This window comes from Danio aesculapii, chromosome 5 (assembly GCF_903798145.1).
Source record: "Danio aesculapii chromosome 5, fDanAes4.1, whole genome shotgun sequence".
NCBI classification, from domain to species: domain Eukaryota; kingdom Metazoa; phylum Chordata; class Actinopteri; order Cypriniformes; family Danionidae; genus Danio; species Danio aesculapii.
In genome coordinates, this window is record NC_079439.1 from 30,108,245 (window position 1) to 30,126,938 (window position 18,694).

At 36.8% G+C, this 18,694-nt stretch overlaps 2 protein-coding genes across 2 annotated transcripts in view; both read left to right on the forward strand.

Annotated features, from left to right (window-relative positions):
* The window catches only part of trafd1 (TRAF-type zinc finger domain containing 1), an 11,661-nt gene extending 9,861 nt beyond the window's left edge, over positions 1-1,800 (forward strand). The window contains exons 8-10 of the mRNA XM_056456789.1: positions 724-785; positions 904-964; positions 1,090-1,800. Coding sequence (XP_056312764.1) covers positions 724-785; positions 904-964; positions 1,090-1,128 — 162 coding nt within the window. The 3' untranslated portion in view covers positions 1,129-1,800. The remainder of the gene's footprint in view (positions 1-723; positions 786-903; positions 965-1,089) is intronic.
* A 10,072-nt stretch (positions 1,801-11,872) lies between these two features.
* Positions 11,873-16,822, forward strand: LOC130229195 (serine protease inhibitor 2.1-like). Its single transcript, XM_056457868.1, has 4 exons — positions 11,873-12,489; positions 12,588-12,861; positions 12,984-13,128; positions 16,467-16,822. The coding sequence occupies exons 1-4, from the start codon at positions 11,886-11,888 to the stop codon at positions 16,665-16,667; spliced, it is 1,224 nt and encodes a 407-aa protein (XP_056313843.1). The 5' UTR covers positions 11,873-11,885; the 3' UTR covers positions 16,668-16,822.
* Positions 16,823-18,694: the final 1,872 nt, after the last annotated feature.

Here is an 18,694-nt window from a genome sequence, read left to right on the forward strand (position 1 = left end):
CCTGCCTTGCATCAATGGTTCAGGCTGGTGGTGGTGGTGTAATGGTGTGGGGGATATTTTCTTGGCACACTTTTGGCCCATTAGTACCAATTGATCATTATGTTATGTTATGTTAATGCCACAGACTACCTGAGTATTGTTGCTGACCATGTTCATCCCTTTCTGACCACAGTGTACCCATCTTCTGATGGCTACTTCCAGCAGGATAACCATATCATAAAGTCCGAAACATCTCAGATTGGTTTCTTGAACATGACAATAAGTTCACTGTAATCAAATGGCCTCCAAAGTCACCAGATCTCAATACAAAAGAGCACCATTGGGATCTCAAGAACATTTCCAGTACCTGGTTGAATCTATGCCATGAAGGATTAAGGCAGTTCTGAAGGTAAAAGGGGGTCCAACCCGATACTAGAAGGTGTACCTAATAAAGTGGCCGGTGCGTATATATAGACAGCTCAAAAACAAAACTACATACATTACAGATTAAGTAGGTATGCACAATAAATATCAGAATCAGTCTGACTTGTATGGAAAATTATGCCTAGGCAGTAAGATCACGTGTTTACCGTCAGCTTGCTGTAATATACTTTTTTGCCTGCAATCTGGTCATTCTTAAGGTGAATTTTAATAATGAAAGCACTATTGAAAATGAAAATAAAATACACAAATAATATGGATTTATGTCATAAAATCAGATGTCAGATTTAATTTAATGGTCAGAACCTAAGTCAGATGAAAAAAGAGACTGGTGGATTATATGACAGCATCCAGTCTTTAAATCAGTATTTTGGTTTTATATACATGCGCGAGTACTACTTCTGTTGTTCTATAGTATTGTTAATAGAAAAATAATAACTGTGAAAAATAGTAATTAAAATGAGTCTATTTTCCTAATGGCAGAACTCCACACAGAGGAAGACTCGAAGGTCGAAGGAGTGAGAAAAACACAGAGACACCAAAGGTATGCATGTATATTACTAAAAGAACATAAACCAAATTTAGAAAAGCTATAGTTCTTCAGATTAAATGTAAACCTGAAGTAATACTTAATTTTTGGCATGTTATTAATCACATTTTTTTCTCCAGGTGCCTAAAAAACATAACGTTGAAAAAGAGGAGGAGTAGAAAATGAGGAAATAAACATTTTTGCTTTCTAACTCAACCCTCAAGCAGTGACCTGTTGTTGTGGTTTGTAGGCTATTATGTTTGCGTTTCTAAAACATTTACATATCCATGTGAATTGATCAATTCTTTGGCTTGTAAATGGATTTCTTTGATTGCACTAGTTCATCTTTTCGTCTTTGTACTTTTTTCTATGTTGTTTGTATGTAATTTTAACAGTTTTAAGCTTTGACCTGTTTTGGTTTGAAAGACGTTGGAGAAATGTTTTATATTTGAATGAAATCTCCACACATTGTAGTAGAAATATAGAAACTCCCATAACCCTTTGCTGTAATGTTGTACGCTTTAGTTAATGCAATAGTTAACGTGAACGATACTGCATTTATTAATCCTGGTTGATATTAATTTTTACATAGACAAACTTTATGGTAAAAACACCATGAACTAATGCACAAGTGACCATTACATGTAATTTAACATTAACAATGATTAATAAATGCTGCAAAATAGTTATACTGAATGCATTAACTGGTGTTAACTATAATCTAAAGCATAACATTTTATTGTTAGCCTGTCTGTGTGGTGGAACAATTGGTTATTCTGAGAGGATTGTTTATCTCGCTTTGGTCATGTATCTATCACATCTTTTCAATAAAAGATTTTGCCGTGGCTGAAGGTGGGGTGGACATCTCGAGATTTATTGATTTTTTTATTCAATCGTTTATTTCATTTATTGTTTATTTCAATTAGATATGTTTTCATCTGCTTATGGTTGAACAACAGATTGAATACTGAGGTCTATTTAACTGACTGATTTCTGATTATATTACACCGTCTCTGCTGTTCAAGAAACGTCATGAAAAATAAGGCAAATAAAAGGAGATGTTAGTTTGTTTAGAACAAGGGAAAGGAATCACATTTAAGACACACTAGTATTTCCCCATATGACACTGATACCGGGTTGAAATGCTGCCAGCAAAAAGTTGCTTCAGGTTGCTTAAGTTCACCGTTCTTAAATGTTATGCAGTAATAAATTGAGGTCGACACTGAAAAAAAATTGTTTTAATAAATGCAAATAAGGATGGCGCAGTGGGTAGCACGTTCGTCTCACAGCAAGGTCACTGTGGTTTGAGCCTCGGCTACATCACTTGGCGTTTCTGTGTGGAGTTTGCGTGTTCTCCCCGTGTTCGCGTGGGTTTCCTCCGGGTGCTCCAGTTTTTCCCCCACAAGTCCAAAGACGTGGTACAAGTGAATTGGGTAGGCTAAATTGTCTGTAGTGTATGAGTGTGTATGAATGTTTCCTATTTATGGGTTGCAGCTGGAAGGGCATCTGCTGCGTAAAACATATGCTGGATAAGTTGGCGGTTCATTCTACTGTGGTGATCCCGGTTTAATAATATTGGGACTAAGTCGAAAAAAAATAAATGAATGCAAATAATTATACTAGATTTTTGTTTACATCTATTGCATTGTGCTCTGTGATAAAAATGCAGATTTTAGTGTGGCCTTTTAGCGTGGCCAGCCTGAGGCGCATCTGTGCAATAATCATGGCGTCTAAACAGCATCTTGATATGCCACAAATATGATGTGGATGGATTATCTGGGTAAAGGAGCCATGGCTTCCCACTGCATAATTTAAGTCAGATCGCAGTTGTTTTCTCACTGCATGACTTTGAGGTAGCGTTCAGTTTAGTGATAGGATGTGCATAATTGTCGCTCATGTGAACGAGCACTGATTTGCCTCCGATTTCAGGCATTTATTGGTGGTTTTGAGTGTGCAGAATGCACTCAAATTTATAACACAGATTTAGGCAAATGTGTGAAAATATTTTCTGTGAAATTTGGCTTTTGTGTATGCTGAAAAAGTTCAGGTCAAGAAAAATGCATTTGTTTGTATGACATATCGTTTGTTCCAGGAACTGATTTTAAAGCAGCACTTCTCATGCTGCCAGCCTTGTTCATAGCGAAACTTCAATATTTTATTGTGCTCGTCGAGATGCATACACTTTTTTTTTCTTAATGATAGCAATCACTTAATGATGGTCAAAAAATATTTTCCAAGCATGAGTCCTTTAGATGTCATGATTACTGAAAGTGTAAACATATGGTGTTACAAAAGACTACAACTTCTAATCCTTCTCCTTCACCTTGAGGAAGAATGTACTGAGGTTGAGGAACTTGTACTGATGTTGCTGCTTTTTCGGCACACCCAAACATGAATGAGCTGTTGCAGAAATGTAGAGATAACCTTTTGCCTCGATTCTGAGATGCAGATAGAAAAATTCAACTTGCCTCAATCAGTGCAGCAAGAAATTTGAGATGATGTTAATTTCCTGTTCAGTTTTTTCAAAACTATTTTAGAACTTTACTAGCATATCATCTAGATCAGGGATTCCCAAACTCTTCAATTCGTGACCCCCCGAATTACAATGCCAGTGACTCACAATTCTCAATATCCTCAGAGGTGGTTATAAACCTTACACACTGGCCCACACTTAGGCCCAAGTCAATTCATCATTTAATTTTGAAGAACGCCACTTGGAGACCATTCTCCATGTTCAGTTGTGGCCTGTATTTATTTTTAATGTACATGAGTGCTGTAAAGGTGTCAGAAAGTTTAACCTGGTGCCATAAAATCAATTTGCAGTGTCTTTAATAAAACATAATCACCTCAGGCGTCACAAAAAATATAAAATTTGAAAGGCAGATGCCTTATTATTTGTATATTGCTTTTTTCATGTAACGTTTAACTGTTTTTTCTTTGTGGGTTATGGATAAAATATGGTGATTTTAATAGTTTAAAAATGAATTTGATTGTTGGAAATCACCAAGGAACCCCAGTTTGGGAACGACAGAGTGGTGCAGGTGCCACTAGTGGTACACTGGCTTCCTCTAGTGGTGCACAGGGGAATCACTGGATTAAAAACAATGATAATAATAATGTTAAAACACTTAGGAAGTTTGCAAGGAGGCTAAATGATGAAAGGATTAGCAAAACTGATATTGTGGCCTCAATCTGGCAGAGGAGAGCACAAGAACAGAAGGGGATGAGAGTGAACAGAACAACTGCTAACAATGCTGGTAAAGTCCTCATAACATCTGCTAGCAGCAGTGAACAACACCAAACAGAGTGAAGTTATGACTTGAACTATACATCAAATTCAATATACATCAAAAAGTGAAACACCCCAGGGTGCAGCGTCTGGTATGTGGCAAAGTTCTTAGCAATGCATTGATAAAAAGGCATCTCACAACCAAGAACACAGCGCTTAAAGGTGCTGTATGTATGTTTTTGACTCTTCTAAAGCATAAAAAATATCATAATATTTTTGCAGATATTCAAGAAACATGAACATTCTCATTTATCTGAAAAACAATGCTGAAGTCAGATATTTTGCTTTGAAAATGGGCGTTACATGCTGGAACGCTGTCTTTGTTTTTTTTTTACCTGCCCTCTACCAGTTCAGCCATTTATATTTCAGCACCCCAGATTGGTGCAAAACATATGTCATTCATTCATTTATTCAGAAAGGCTCTCCAAGCATGCGTCTGTGACCGAAATGCGACCTCCGGTAGACAGTAGCACTCCGAAATGATTAATATAATGATTTTTAATATAATGAATATAAATATTATGAGTGTAAGCATTTGGTGAGCAGGTTACATTGTAACCCTGTGTCCTAACAAAATGCTACATGACGAGATTTGCAGTGATAAGCAATTTGGCTGTTTGTACTAGACAAAACACGACAGAAATGTAAAAACAGCCATTCAGAAGCACAGAATATGCACTCACTGGTAATGATTATAATCTAATTAATACATATTAAATTTATTTAACATTATTAAATGTACATGCTGAAATACTGATATGTGTTAGTTATTACAGTTCTAAAGTTCAATTTCAAACGTTTATTTTATTTTCAAGATCTGAGGTGAACTATCTGCTGCTGCTTTCAGTAGTATGGCAATAAATGTCATGTAAAATGGTATTCAAACTTACATTGTTAGTATTTAACACTGAATAAAGCATGCAAGGTGTACCTGAGGTGATCATTGTCAGTTTTCTGTTCAGCGGCAAGAAAGAAGCCATATATATATATATATATATATATATATATATATATATATATATATATATATATATATATATATATATATATATATATGAAGTGTTGGTTAGGGTAAAAACTTTTAATATGGAAAATAATCTTTCCATCACGTGCCATTGCTTTTATATAGATCACGATTTAAATCAGTGTTGAGGCTCGATAATCAGACTCACTCTTGGTCCTCAATCTGGCAACCTGTGATTGCTTGTGTTTTGATCCAGGACTGCAATACCTAGTCCAATCACTGGATGTCAAACTTGCATACTGCACCTTTAAGGACAAACCAGAGTTTTATTTTTATTTTTTAAGAAAACATAATGAACTTAAGCCCACCATAAAATCCTGCAGTACATCCATAACCAGAGCACAGGAAGCTTCATATCATGCCAGCCTCCGAATCACCAATTCTGGTAAGAATTAAAGCCATGGATGATGATGTTAAAAAGACACAGATTGAGCTTATTAAAAACAGTCAATATTTCATACAGCTTGACGAGACAACAGATGTCACAGAGTCGGCCAATTTAATGGTTTACAGTATGTGAGTTATGAATATTATGGTGCAGCTCAGGAAGACTTTGTTCTACCAGTCACTTGAGACCTAAACTACATCACAGCACATATTCCAGGTATTGAAGCATTTATCTAAGATAACAGTCTGGAAAGGACTGGAAAAAGTGTGTGGGAGTGTGTAAAGTTGGAACGGGGCCTATGACAGGTCGACACAGTGAAGCAGCTGCTCGCATCTGAGAACTGGCACCTGAGTTGTGCTGGATTCACTGCAGCATCTATTATGAGACGCTGGCAGTGAAGAGCATCCCTGAAGACCAGAAGTCTGTGTTGTGAAAACTGTAAACTTCATTAATGCCAGCCTGATGAATGCCTGCTTATTTTGTCCGCTCTGTAAGGAGAATGGCAGTAAAGCATGTTCAACTCTTGCTTCATACTAAATTAAGGTGGCTTTCAAGAGGAAGGGTGCTTTTGGGGCTTTTCAAAATACAAAGATGTCCAAATTTGCCCAGACATTTAAGACTTTAAAGATACTGTGTGGCTCAGTCAGCTGGTATACTTGTCTGACAATTTTTCACATTTAAACAAACTGAATTTGGACTACAAAGACTAGGGCTGGACAACAATTTGATATCAATATATATTGCGATAGATTTTTTTTCATTAACGGTGATATAATTTTTAACCCCATTTCCGGTATTTCGATATATATTTGCATATATATATATATATATATAACATTTTATACATTATATAATTTGTCACTGAATGACTTTTAGTGCTCAGCCATCAGAAAGAGCGTGATGTCACTTGCGTGATGACGTACATCACAGACACGCTGCTGCCAGCTCTCAGCAGTTGGTTAGGTTTGCAGAAAGTTTTAGCTACAAAATGAGTGCCCTAAACACAGATGTGAATGACCAAGCTTCCACGACTAAGAATGCAGATGAAAGTAGTTGATTAGAGAGGAAAGACGAATGCAGCTGTGTGGAAGTGGTTCGGCTATTTAAGCTCCAATAAACTTATAGTTTCGGTGCTCTGTAAAATGTGCGGGAGAGTGGTGCCGACTAGCAGCGGGAACACATCAAATCTGTTCCACCCAATAGATCATACTGAGAGTCAGAAGTCATCATAAAAGTTTAAGCCAACCTGTCGCCTCACCATCACCACCATCCACCTCCTGACACCGAAACCAGTGATGTCAGAAGAGAAGGCAAGCAAACACAGGTGGCTACTTCGCTTATCAACACATGCATATACACCTATAATTTACTTGCATATAAACCTATACTATTGAATGTTCAAAACGTGTATGAAACTTGCGCATATACAGTACATGCATACACATACATACACACGCACATACATATAAACTCGATCCTTGCATATACTCCCACATTAACACACGCACATACATATAAACTTAATCCTTGCATGTACTCGATCATCACATAAATACCCAAATTAACACTCACATACAAATAAACTCGCTGCATGCTGGCATATATCACTCGCACAAACTTACAAAATAAACTTCACAAACATATTTATCAGGAATCTGGTTATTGCAAAGCTGATAAAATAGAAAGAATGAGATTAACAGAAGTATTAAATCTGGTAAATAACGAACACATGTTATATAAAATAATATAAAATATTAGTCTATATTAATAGACTATATCAAATATATAAGAACTATTTTATGTTAAACCTTTTAATTTAATTAGGTAATTACATACATAAATATAAATAGTCAGATAGAACCCTTAAAGGACGTTCAAGATGAAAAGCAACCAGAATATGAATATACTCAAACTACTCTTTTATATTGTAAATATTAATGTAGCCTATTTTTGGTATTATTTTGATCGTTAAATATTCAGCATATACAAAAAAAAAAAAACGCTGATAAAAATTTCTGTTCATCACGTTGGTCAGGCTAATTATTTCACATTTCTTGTTTGTAAAGGCTAAATACAAATAAAAAGTAAACAAATTTTCTTGTAACTTTTTTTTCTTTTTTAAAAAAGTTGTAAGAGCCTGGAAGTATTATAGACTTTGCAAATCCAGTTTGCAGACATGTGTTGGTACAGACATCCTTTGTGTTCGTTTTTGGCAGTTTTTTCCTGGCTTTTTTAATATTGTCCACATCGATATCGGAATTATATTGTATCGACCGAAATTAAGAAATATATCGTGATATACATTTTTGCCATATCGCCCAGCTCTAACAGAAACTCTCCGTCAATGCCTTTGACATGCAGGACAAAATCAGTGCACTGCTGAAAAAAGTTGGAGTTGTTTGAATTCAAAAGCAACACAGGTGATTTTTCAGACTTCCCTGCTTTGGAGAGTTTTGTGTCTGACAACTAACTGACACTTGATGGAATAAAGGAGAATGTCGCTGCACATCTCTGTGACTATTTCCCAGTGATGAAGGTAGCTGAGTCATGTAGCTGGATGAGAAAAACTTTCAGCATCGACACTTCAATGGCTTCAGAGGAATTATCTGTTGGCGGTTCTAGAGGATTATCCAGATGGACTTAATTTAGAAAAAACGCACTTTTTTTTCTTTGCAGTTAATTTAAAGTTCAATTAAATTCAATTCATCTTTATTTCTATAGTATTTTGACAATGTAGATTGTGTCAAAGCAGCTTCATATCGAAGATTATAGTAAATTGAAATCAGTATCAGTCCAGTTTTCAGAGTTTAAGTTCAGTTCAGTGTGGTTTAATATTCACTGCTGAAAGTCCAAACACTGAAGAGCAAATACATCGATAAGCAGCTCCACAAGTCCCGAACCATGCAAGCCAGTGGCGAGGAAAAAACTTCACCAATTGGCGAAAGTGAAGGATAAAAACCTTGAGAGAAACCAGGCTCAGTTGGGCACGACCATTTCTCCTATGGCCAAACGTCTTGTGTAGAGCTGCAGTCTAGGCACCGGAGGCTGGAGAACACTGGACGTTCATCGTGGACGAGGTGACAGATGGGGAGGTCACCGGCTGGTGTACAGGCTGGCCCTTCAGGATCAATGTGAGGACTCGTCTTTCACTGGGGTCTTAGAGGGATCAGTCTTCATTATGAAGATGAATTTGAAGTATATATGTAATCTCCAAGTGCAAATTATTGCTCTCAGTTAACACATCTTTATTTAGGTTTACTTGTCCACTACTGCTATGTGAAAGAATTTGGACTGCCATCGATGGATGATCTGAAAAAAGCTCCATCAGAAGTAAATAATGTTCTTGATGGTTAAAAAAAATGTTTGTGCAGTCATTGCAACTATATCTGCTGATAACCTTTCCTCTAATTTAATAGGTGGATTTAGCATGTCGTTTAATGTTGGTAGAACTTGTAGTTACTGTATGGCCAAACATTGAGACATTAAAGGATGTTTTAAGGAATCTTGACTTTGAAGAACTACTGATGTCTACAGTTACGATTTAAAGAATGTAATGTACAATCCAGACAATAAAGCCATTTATGGGGTTATGGGAGACTGTTCTTTTGACAAACTAGGCTACTTTCATGTTACAATAGCTATGTTCCCATCCAGAAATGCGAATTAACTTTATGCACAAAACAGGAATATCACATATAATGCATGCAAATAAAGCAGCGTTTCCATTAAACGAGTCAAAGCGAACAAAATTGTCACTTTCTGATTAACTAGAGGCAAATATCAACAGTAAAAATGTCATTTGCTGCTGAAGGAGAAGCTGCGTAAATCTTTTCTTTATTTAATAAATGACTTGCGCCTCAGAAGATAATGACGACACTCAAACCTGTGATAGCATTTGAAGCCATGGGACCCATGCAGAGCACAGACGCTCTTGACAGTTCTGGAGGTCATTAATATTAAAATAACACCAAAATTACTGAAATTATGGCGTTGATGTTTTACAATGAGCGCAACCTGCTGGTTTGTTCATTCACAGACATTTTTATCATCACATGATCATTCATTCATTTTCTATTCAGCTTAGTCCCTTTATTAATCCGGGGTTGCCACAGCGGAATGAACCACTAACTAATGCGGCACATGTTTTACACAGCGGATGCCCTTCCAACTGCAACCCATCTCTGGGAAACATCACATGATCTCTTATAACAAAATCATGTGACCTTCAGTAGTATGGCAATAAATGTCGTAAAATGGCATTCAGAATTCACATAGTATTTAACACTAAATAAAGAACATGAGGTGTACCTGAGGTTATCATTGTTAAAAAATGAAAACTGCAAAAAAATAGAAGCCGTTTCTAAAATATAAATTTCAGGTGCTGGTTAGAACAAAACTCCTTTTAATATGGAAAATATTCCTTGTTGCATGCCGTTGCTTTTATATAGAATAAGTTTAAATCAGCCTTTAGGCTCAATTGTCAGACTCACTCCTGCTGGTCCTCAATCTGGCAACCTGCACTTGCATTTGTTTTAATCCAGGAATGCAATGCCTAGTTCAACACTGGGTCAAACTTACATGCTGCACCTTTAAGGTTTGAGAGAAAAAAAAAGGTTGCAGGCACTTGATGGTATTTTGGTAATATTTCATCTAATTTAAGAAATCGCCATCAATACTGTCAGCCTGATCTCACAAGGAAACGCAAGTATTTTACGTTTTGTCAGTTTAGTGGCTAATTCGTACGAGTTTAGTCTTACAAAAATGTAAAATTTTAAACAGGAGGCGTGGCACCCAACCCGTCATTGAGGGATAAGCAGATCGTACTAAATTGTACAAATGAAATCATACAAATTCCTACAAAATAGCCACTAAATCAAAAGTTACGAATTTTGAGATTGTTACTGTAGTGATACTGTAGATCACAGGTCACCAACCCTGTTCCTGGAGAGCTACCTTCATGCAGATTTCAGTAGCAACCCTGACTAAACACACCTGTCTGTAATTATCAAGTGCTGCTTCAGGTCCTAATTAATTGGTTTAGGTGTGTTTGATCAGGGTTGCACCTGAAATCTGCAGAAAGGTAGCTCTCCAGGAACAGGGTTGGTGACCCCTGCTGTAGATAATGCTGGGAATCGTCTTCTAATTTAGGGAGAATTTCAGAGAGTTGTTGGATGTTGTGCAAGCACATTGTTTTAGTCTTTGTCTTTGACTGCAGCATTCAGTAAGGGCAAATAAATAAAAGTAAACTAAAATCCTTTTAACTAAAGAATTTGCTGGTGTTTAAAGAGTGAATGGCTTCCCTTCCCTTCACCCAGCCTAAACAGTCACTGTGTGTTTAGAAAGTGGATCAATGTCTCTTTATCACTCATTTGTTGATGTACCCAGGATTTACTCTAACTGCATTACAATATAACTCATAAATTGGCACATCAAAAAAATTAAAATACTATTTGCATTAACTGCATCACACCCAGCAACCACCATTAGTCATATGAAAATCTATATAAATGTCAAAACATTTTCACGTTTTATAATTCAGTAAAATTAACCAGCTATTATTTATTAAATGAAGTAAAAGTGACAACTTTTAATTCCGCCAATGTCCATGACATATTAATCCTTATTTTTGGATTAATTATTTAAATAATTTGGAGTTTTTATGTCCTTGTGTCAAGTCATAGTAACCACGAAATGGTTTTACAAATTGTAATGGAAAATGGTAAAAATATTTAAAATCATATTTAATTTTGATAAAATATGGGTATTTTTTATATATTTTAGCCATATTTTATTCATATCATATTATTAATATCAATTATTCAACTGTCATCTCCTCATTAAGGTTAAATACTGATAGCCTTGCAACCATTTATTGACTGTGGATTTGAGGGCTTTCTTAGAAGTTAATAATTTGTTTTATAAAGTAAACAGACTAAAGGTTGTTTTATGACCAACCGTAAGAGCACAGGCTTTATAACTCAGTATAGTTTGACGAAAGAGGAACAACAGTTGTCTAAAGAGGTAGGACATTTCTGTTATTGAGATCTGAAATAATGAATAGTTGTTTTGTTTGATAAATATATGTAAATCTGATCTTGTAAAAGAAAAAAATACAGCGATATGATTAAATGTTCATCATCACTGATGCGTCAAACTGTCATGAACATGTCCTCTTTGTCACCAACATGTTAAACTCTTTCTGTTCTATTTCCCCTCAGAGCCTTCAAATAAAACCATGGAATGGAACGGTGTATTTTTGTGGATTTGTGGTTTTGCAATAGTTGTCTGTGGGAATCAAGAGACTTTACAACAACCTCCCATTAGCGCTAAACTCCCGTCATTGATAAACATGAACAACGATTTTGCTTTTCACCTGTACAAGAGGCTTATAAAAATGCCTGATTATCAGTCCAAAAACATCTTCTTCTCTCCGTTCAGTGTGTCTATGGCCCTTTCTGAGCTGTCTTTAGGAGCCGGTGGAGACACCAAACAGCAGCTTCTCAGTGGCATTGGCCACAACAGCTCAATCTTCAGCACTGAAGAAATGCACCAGCTGTTTCACAGTCTCCTGGAAGATATCGACAATAGGACAAGAGTGGACATCGATGTCGGCACTGCTCTTTATGCAAGCGACCGATTTAAGCCTCATTCCAAGTTTCTGCAGGACATGAAGGAGTTTTACCACTCTGATGGCTTCACTGTAGATTTCAGTGTCAAAGAAACAGTAGATCAAATTAATAAATATGTGGAGGAAAAAACACATGGGAAAATCAGTCAAGCTGTCAATAATCTGGAAACAGATACTTTTATGTTTCTTCTCACATACATATATTTTAAAGGTACTGTAAGTGCACAGCTATACACAATAGTCACAAAGTACTGGAGTTATGGAAATAGTATTAGATGTTCTTAAATAATTCCACTCTTTCTTCTGAAGGAAAATGGGACAAGCCTTTTAACCCACAAAGAACCAGTGAGAGTACATTTCATATAGATGACAAGACCACCGTTCCAGTGCAAATGATGCATCAGTATGAATACCTCAAAGTCTATTATGATGCTGAACTGTCCACTAAAGTCCTCTGTCTTGACTACAATGATTCCTTCTCTATGTTTCTGGCTGTCCCAGATGAGCGAAAAACCATCAAAGGTCTAGAGATGACAATCTCTAGACAGCACATTGAAAAGTGGAAGAGTAGTGCCATTAAAAAGTTTGTTGTCTTCATCAAAATTAAGACCATCCCAATTGTTTCATTCAAGTGTTTTAAGTTTAGTGCTTTCATCATATGGATTACCCAGTCATCTTTAACCAGTTACTTTTTTGTTCCTGCAGTGACGTTGACATCTACGTCCCCAAGCTCTCTCTGAAAACATCATACTCCCTGAAGGATATTTTGAAGGGAATGGGAATAGCTGATATGTTTTCAGATAAAGCAGACTTCACAGGAGTTTCAGAGGAAAGGATCTTCGTTTCAAAGGTAAAGTCTCAAATCCATCTCTATTTAAAGTCAAAGGTCAAGTCAACAGTGTTCTGAAAAGATTATTTACAGATGATGTTTACCCTTTAATTTTAGAAATATGGGTAACACTTTAGGTCCCAATTTATGTTATTAACAAACCATTAATTAACACTACCAGCTAAATAAACTATACTGTAAAACCCAACAGTCAACTTTATCAAATGAAATGAGCGTGGTTAACTCAAAATCTACTGAAAGTTAATTCTACTCATTTGGCAAGGCAAGTTTATTTATATAGCACATTTCATACACAGTGGCAATTCAAAGTGCTTTACACAAACAGGAATAAAAAAACAAGTATAAGAAAATTAAAAACAAATAATAAAAATGGTTAAAAAAATAAAACAAATAAGCATAAAAACAGATAAAATGTGTTATAAAAGAATGAAAAATAAGAGAAAAACATAATCGTGTGATCTGTCGGACGTAGCACAGTGCTCATTCAGTAAAGGCACAGCTAAACAGATGTGTTTTCAGTCTTGATTTGAATGTGCCTAATGTTGGAGCACATCTGATCATTTCTGGAAGCTGATTCCACCAGCGGGGGGCGTAGTAGCTGAAAGCCGATTTACCCTGCTTTGACTGAACTCTTGGAATTTCTAGTTTATTTGATCCTAGAGATCTGAGTGATCTTTTAGGTTTGTATTAAGTGAGCATATCTGTAATGTATTGAGGTCCTAGGCCATTTAGTGATTTATAGACCAGTAATAATACTTTAAAATCTATTCTGAATGTAACTGGGAGCCAGTGTAAAGACCTGAGGACAGGTGTGATGTGCTCTGATTTCCCGGTTCTGGTCAGAATTCTGGCCGCAACGTTCTGGATGAGCTGTAACTGTCTGACTGTCTTTTTGGGAAGGCCTTTTTGAGGAGGCCGTTACAGTAATCCACCCTGCTGCTGATAAAAGCATGAACAAGTTTCTCTAAGTCTTCATTGGAAACAAAGCATCTAATTCTAGCAATGTTTTTGAGATGATAGTATGCTGATTAACTAACTGCTTTGACATGACTATTGAAACTCAGATCTGACTCCAGAGTCACACCAAGATTCTTGACCTTATTTTTTGTTGTTTGACCCTTAGAGCCAAGGTACGCATTCACCTTGAGAACCTCATCTCTGTTCCCAAACGCAACCACTTCAGTTTTCTCTTTGTTTAACTGAAGAAAGTTTTGGCACATCCAATTGTTAATTTCATCAATGCATTGGCAAAGGGTGTCAATGGGGCTGTAGTCATTAGGCAGTAATGCTAGGTAGATCTGAGTGTCATCAGCATAGCTGTGGTAGGAGATTTGTTTCTTTCTCATTATTTGGCTCAGAGGAAGCATATAAAGGTTGAACAGGAGAGGTGCCAGAATCAAGCCTATGTGGGACTCCACATGTCATGGGTGTCCACCTCGACCTATGGTCACCTATACTGACATAGTAACCTCTCCCTTCAAGGTAAGATCTGAACCATTTGAGGACCGTCTCAGACAGCCCAACCCAGTTTTCCAGCCTATCCAGAAGTATGCTGTGATCGACAGTGTCAAACACGGCACTGAGATCGAGCAGTACCAGCACTGTTAGTTTGCCTGAATCTGTATTTAGGCGGATATCATTCATTATCTTTATAAGGGCGCTCTCTGTACTGTGATGTGGTCTGAAACCAGATTGAAAATTGTCTAAACACCCCTTGAAGTTTGGGGGGGGTTGTGAGTCTCTTTATCGTTGCAAAGAGTTTACAAGCACTATTTACGTTGCTGTTTATAAGGCTTGAAAAGAAAATCTGCCTAGCAGTGCTTAGTTCCATTTTAAAAGCACGAAGACTGTCTTTATAGATATTATGATGGACTACTAGTTTCGTCTTTCTTCACATACGCTCATCTTTTCATCATTTGTACTCTTGGTGACCTTGTCCAAGATCCCCTTTGCCTGCTAGTTATCTTCTTGGCTCTAACAGGAGCAATGTCGTCTATGACATTCTAAACTTTAGAGTTAAACAAATCAAGGAGAGAATCAACAGAGTCTGCAGATATACTTGGTGCTAGCGATATGGCCTTCATAAACTGCTCATTAGTGTTCTCATTTATGCATCTCTTTCTGACAGAGACAGATCTCTCTTTAATAGCTGGAGTGATCAATATGTCAAAGAAAATACAGAAATGATCAGATAGTGCAACATCCTTAACAACAGTTGATGAAATGTGTAAACCCTTAGTTATAAGTAGATCAAGAGTGTGTCCATGATTGTGTGTGGGTCCTTGAACATGCTGAGTCAATCAAAAATGTTCAAAACAGTCATCAGTTCTTTTACAGCATTGATTTCTGGATTATCAATGTGAATATTAAAATCCCCAGCAATGGTAAAATAGTCAAATTCAGAGGTTACTATTGATAACAGCTCTGTAAAATCATCAATAAAAGTTGGAGAATATTTTGGAAAAAATATTTGAAAAAAGTTTTGAACTCAGTGTTGTGGGTAATTAAAAGCAGTTAAGATAGTTAATTAAATAGGTAATAGGTAGTTAATTAAATACCTCATTACTTCAACTTAAATGGAGTAAGTTCATAGTACTCATATAGATTAGTTTTTTAACTCAAATGGCTTGTAGCAATCTGTTTCCTCAAACAGTTTGAGTTGCCTTAACTTATTAGGTTTTACAGTACTCAGTTGGTTTGAGTTCTCTTCATTTATTGTGCTTCACTGTGCTCAAATTGGTTTGTTTACTCAAATAGATTAAGTTCACAGTACATATTAGGATTAGTTTTTGAACTTAAATAGTTTGTTGCAATCGGTTTCCTCAAATAGTTTGAGTTACCTTAATTTTCGGATTTTACAGTGCACTAATCAACTGTTTATTAATAGTTAGTAAAAGATGTGTTTAGATTTGGGTAGGATTAGGAATGCACAATAAGATTATAGTTTATAACTACTAATGAACAGTTGATATCTTAATAACAGGTAATAAGCCGTTGTTCATAGCATGAATCGTGACCTACTGTAACTAAAGTGTTACTGAAATATGAGCAGCATTTGTATTCAATTTATTTTCACTGAATTGAATCAAGCTAAGAATGTGGTCAAATAAAAATGAGACTCTGTGAATCAGAACTGAATCCACTCACGCAGCAACTTTTGTAGATTTTGAAGATTTGGGGACAGGGATTGTTTTGACAATATTACACACAACACTTTGGAAAAACAAAGGAAAACCTCTTTGTTTTTAAGCACATCACTGACATTATATATAACCTAAATCATGACTTAATTATACAATTACAAGACTTTAAGAGGAGTCTTTTTGATTCACTTTTAGGTTTTGCATAAAGCCACTCTGGATATAGATGAGCAAGGAACCACCGCAGCAGCAGTGACAGGAGTTGAAGTGAGAGTAAAGTTCTACAACCCATTGAGTATTTTGAGATTTGATCGCCCATTCATGATCTTTATCACGGATCAAACAAATGACAACATCCTTTTCTTTGGGAAAGTCGTCAACCCAAATGAAAAACTGTGATGTGGCCCACAAGATGTTATAACAATGTTAGCCAGTAGGTGGAAACCATTTAACAACTGCTGTGCCTTTGAGTTCAGTTCTTACTGTTCTAAAACATCTGGAGCAGCTTATCTACTGTAGGTGATGGTTGGAAAAAATAAACTGCAAGAAACTGATTTGATTCCTTTTATACGCCACACATTTTGTGTTTAAAGGTGCTGTATGTACGTTTTTGACTCTTCTAAAGCATAAAAATACCATGATATGTTTGCAGATATGTAAGAAACATGCCAAGTGAACATTCTTGTTTATCTGAAAAAGTGAAGTTAAAGTGAAGTAATTACTGTCTTTTAATGACCTTGAGAAGGTGATTCATGCTTTTATTTTGGGAAGACTTGACTATTGCAACTCTTTGTATGTGGGTAATAGTCAAAATGCCCTGAATTGATTGCAATTAATCCAATTTGCTGCTGCGAGACTTCTGACAGGGACTCGCAAGTATGAGCACATATCCCCAGTTCTTTCCTCTCTGGGCTGGCTGCCTGTTATGTCACGGATTGATTTTAAACTATAAATTTTTGTTTTTTAATCCTTAAACGGTCCGGCACCACCTTACTTATCAGATCTCCTACAGGTATATAATCCTGGTAGGTCACTAAGGTCTTCTGATTAATTTATTCTATCAATACCAAGGTCTTGGTGTAAGTGAAGTGGAGACTGGGCTTTTGCTATTATCGTCCAAAGCTTCTGAAACTGCATCTTTGTTCTTTAGCATTTGAGCCTTTTTAATGTAGAGGTGTTTGCCTTATGTTTTAATTGTCATGTATGTGATGTAGGATTTATTTTAATTAGTATTGATTGTGTTCAGCACTTTGGGCAATGTTGTGTTGTAAAAAATGTGCTATATAAACTAAATAACTAACTAACTAGTGATCCAGAGGTACATCCTTGATAAACTGTCCGATGTGCACTGCCCTCTGGGGTTTTGTGCTCAAAGCACCTGCTGATTGCTGGAGCTCAGATGCGCACGTACGCTGCGGCACATGACAGAGTGTGTATGTGGTCACGTGATGTGCATATTCAGCGGTATAGTGTGAAAGGAGGGCTTTTCAGAAATGATAGATGAAACACCAGCGTGGACGTGGATCGTCATTTTAAAACTAAGATGTATTAGTGTGAATGGGGCCGTGTGTTTTTTCCGTGAGCGGGTTGCTGCTGCGACGGGGGGAGGATCCCGATGCTGGCTCAGCCTTGTGATGTCTATCGACCATCGGCGATGGCATTGACTATCAACCCAACTCCTGTATCAACTACTCCTGACATCCAAATTTTGAATCTTTCAATCATTGGCCATGTTCCCACTGCAGGGAAATGTGACCCAAATCAGATTTTTTGGTCCACATGTGAATCAGATCAGTTTGTGTCATGACATTGTGAACAGCACAACCCGCATGAAATCTGATCTTTTCCATTCCTATTTGTCCCACTTTCATATCTGGTATTATATCCGATAGAGAACTGATGCTTTGCAATGTGACCAATGTAAACAGTTAAGATGAAAATCATGCTAATTTTTCATCATCTTTGATCCTCATTCTGCAGTGGCACATTCTACAAATATCCTCTTCCTCCTCATTAACCCTTGATGAGTTCACTACGTGAAGTTTTCAAACTAATTTCGAGAGGAGCACGTGATATGATTGACTGCAGCTGGCCACTCATCTACATTCACTAGTTAGCCAATCAGATTAACCCCAACTCACTATAAGTAGCCTAGCTAGAACTACTCTCTTATCTTCGTTTTCCGAAGAAACTAACGACAAGTCCGCTCCAGCTCTTCCGAAAGCTACTCACGGACAAACCAACCTCCTACTATTTTCAATCATCATCATCATCATCATCATCATAATATCGTCGTCAACTACAACGAAAACAACAACGGAGGCGGCGGAGATCACAACAGCGCAGCAACGGGCAAGAAAGAAAGCTCCGCGCTCCCTGAAACATCAGCCCCATCTCAACAACACCCAGCTCAGCCTGGAAGTCTG

What these genes read in the sequence shown, in the direction of transcription:
- LOC130229195 (XM_056457868.1), top strand. Translation starts at nt 11,886, where the DNA reads ATGGAATGGAACGGTGTATTTTTGTGGATTTGTGGTTTTGCAATAGTT. An exon ending in CACATACATATATTTTAAAG is followed by an intron (nt 12,490 to 12,587) that starts GTACTGTAAGTG and finishes TTTCTTCTGAAG; the next exon opens with GAAAATGGGACAAGCCTTTT. An exon ending in AAGAGTAGTGCCATTAAAAA is followed by an intron (nt 12,862 to 12,983) that starts GTTTGTTGTCTT and finishes TTGTTCCTGCAG; the next exon opens with TGACGTTGACATCTACGTCC.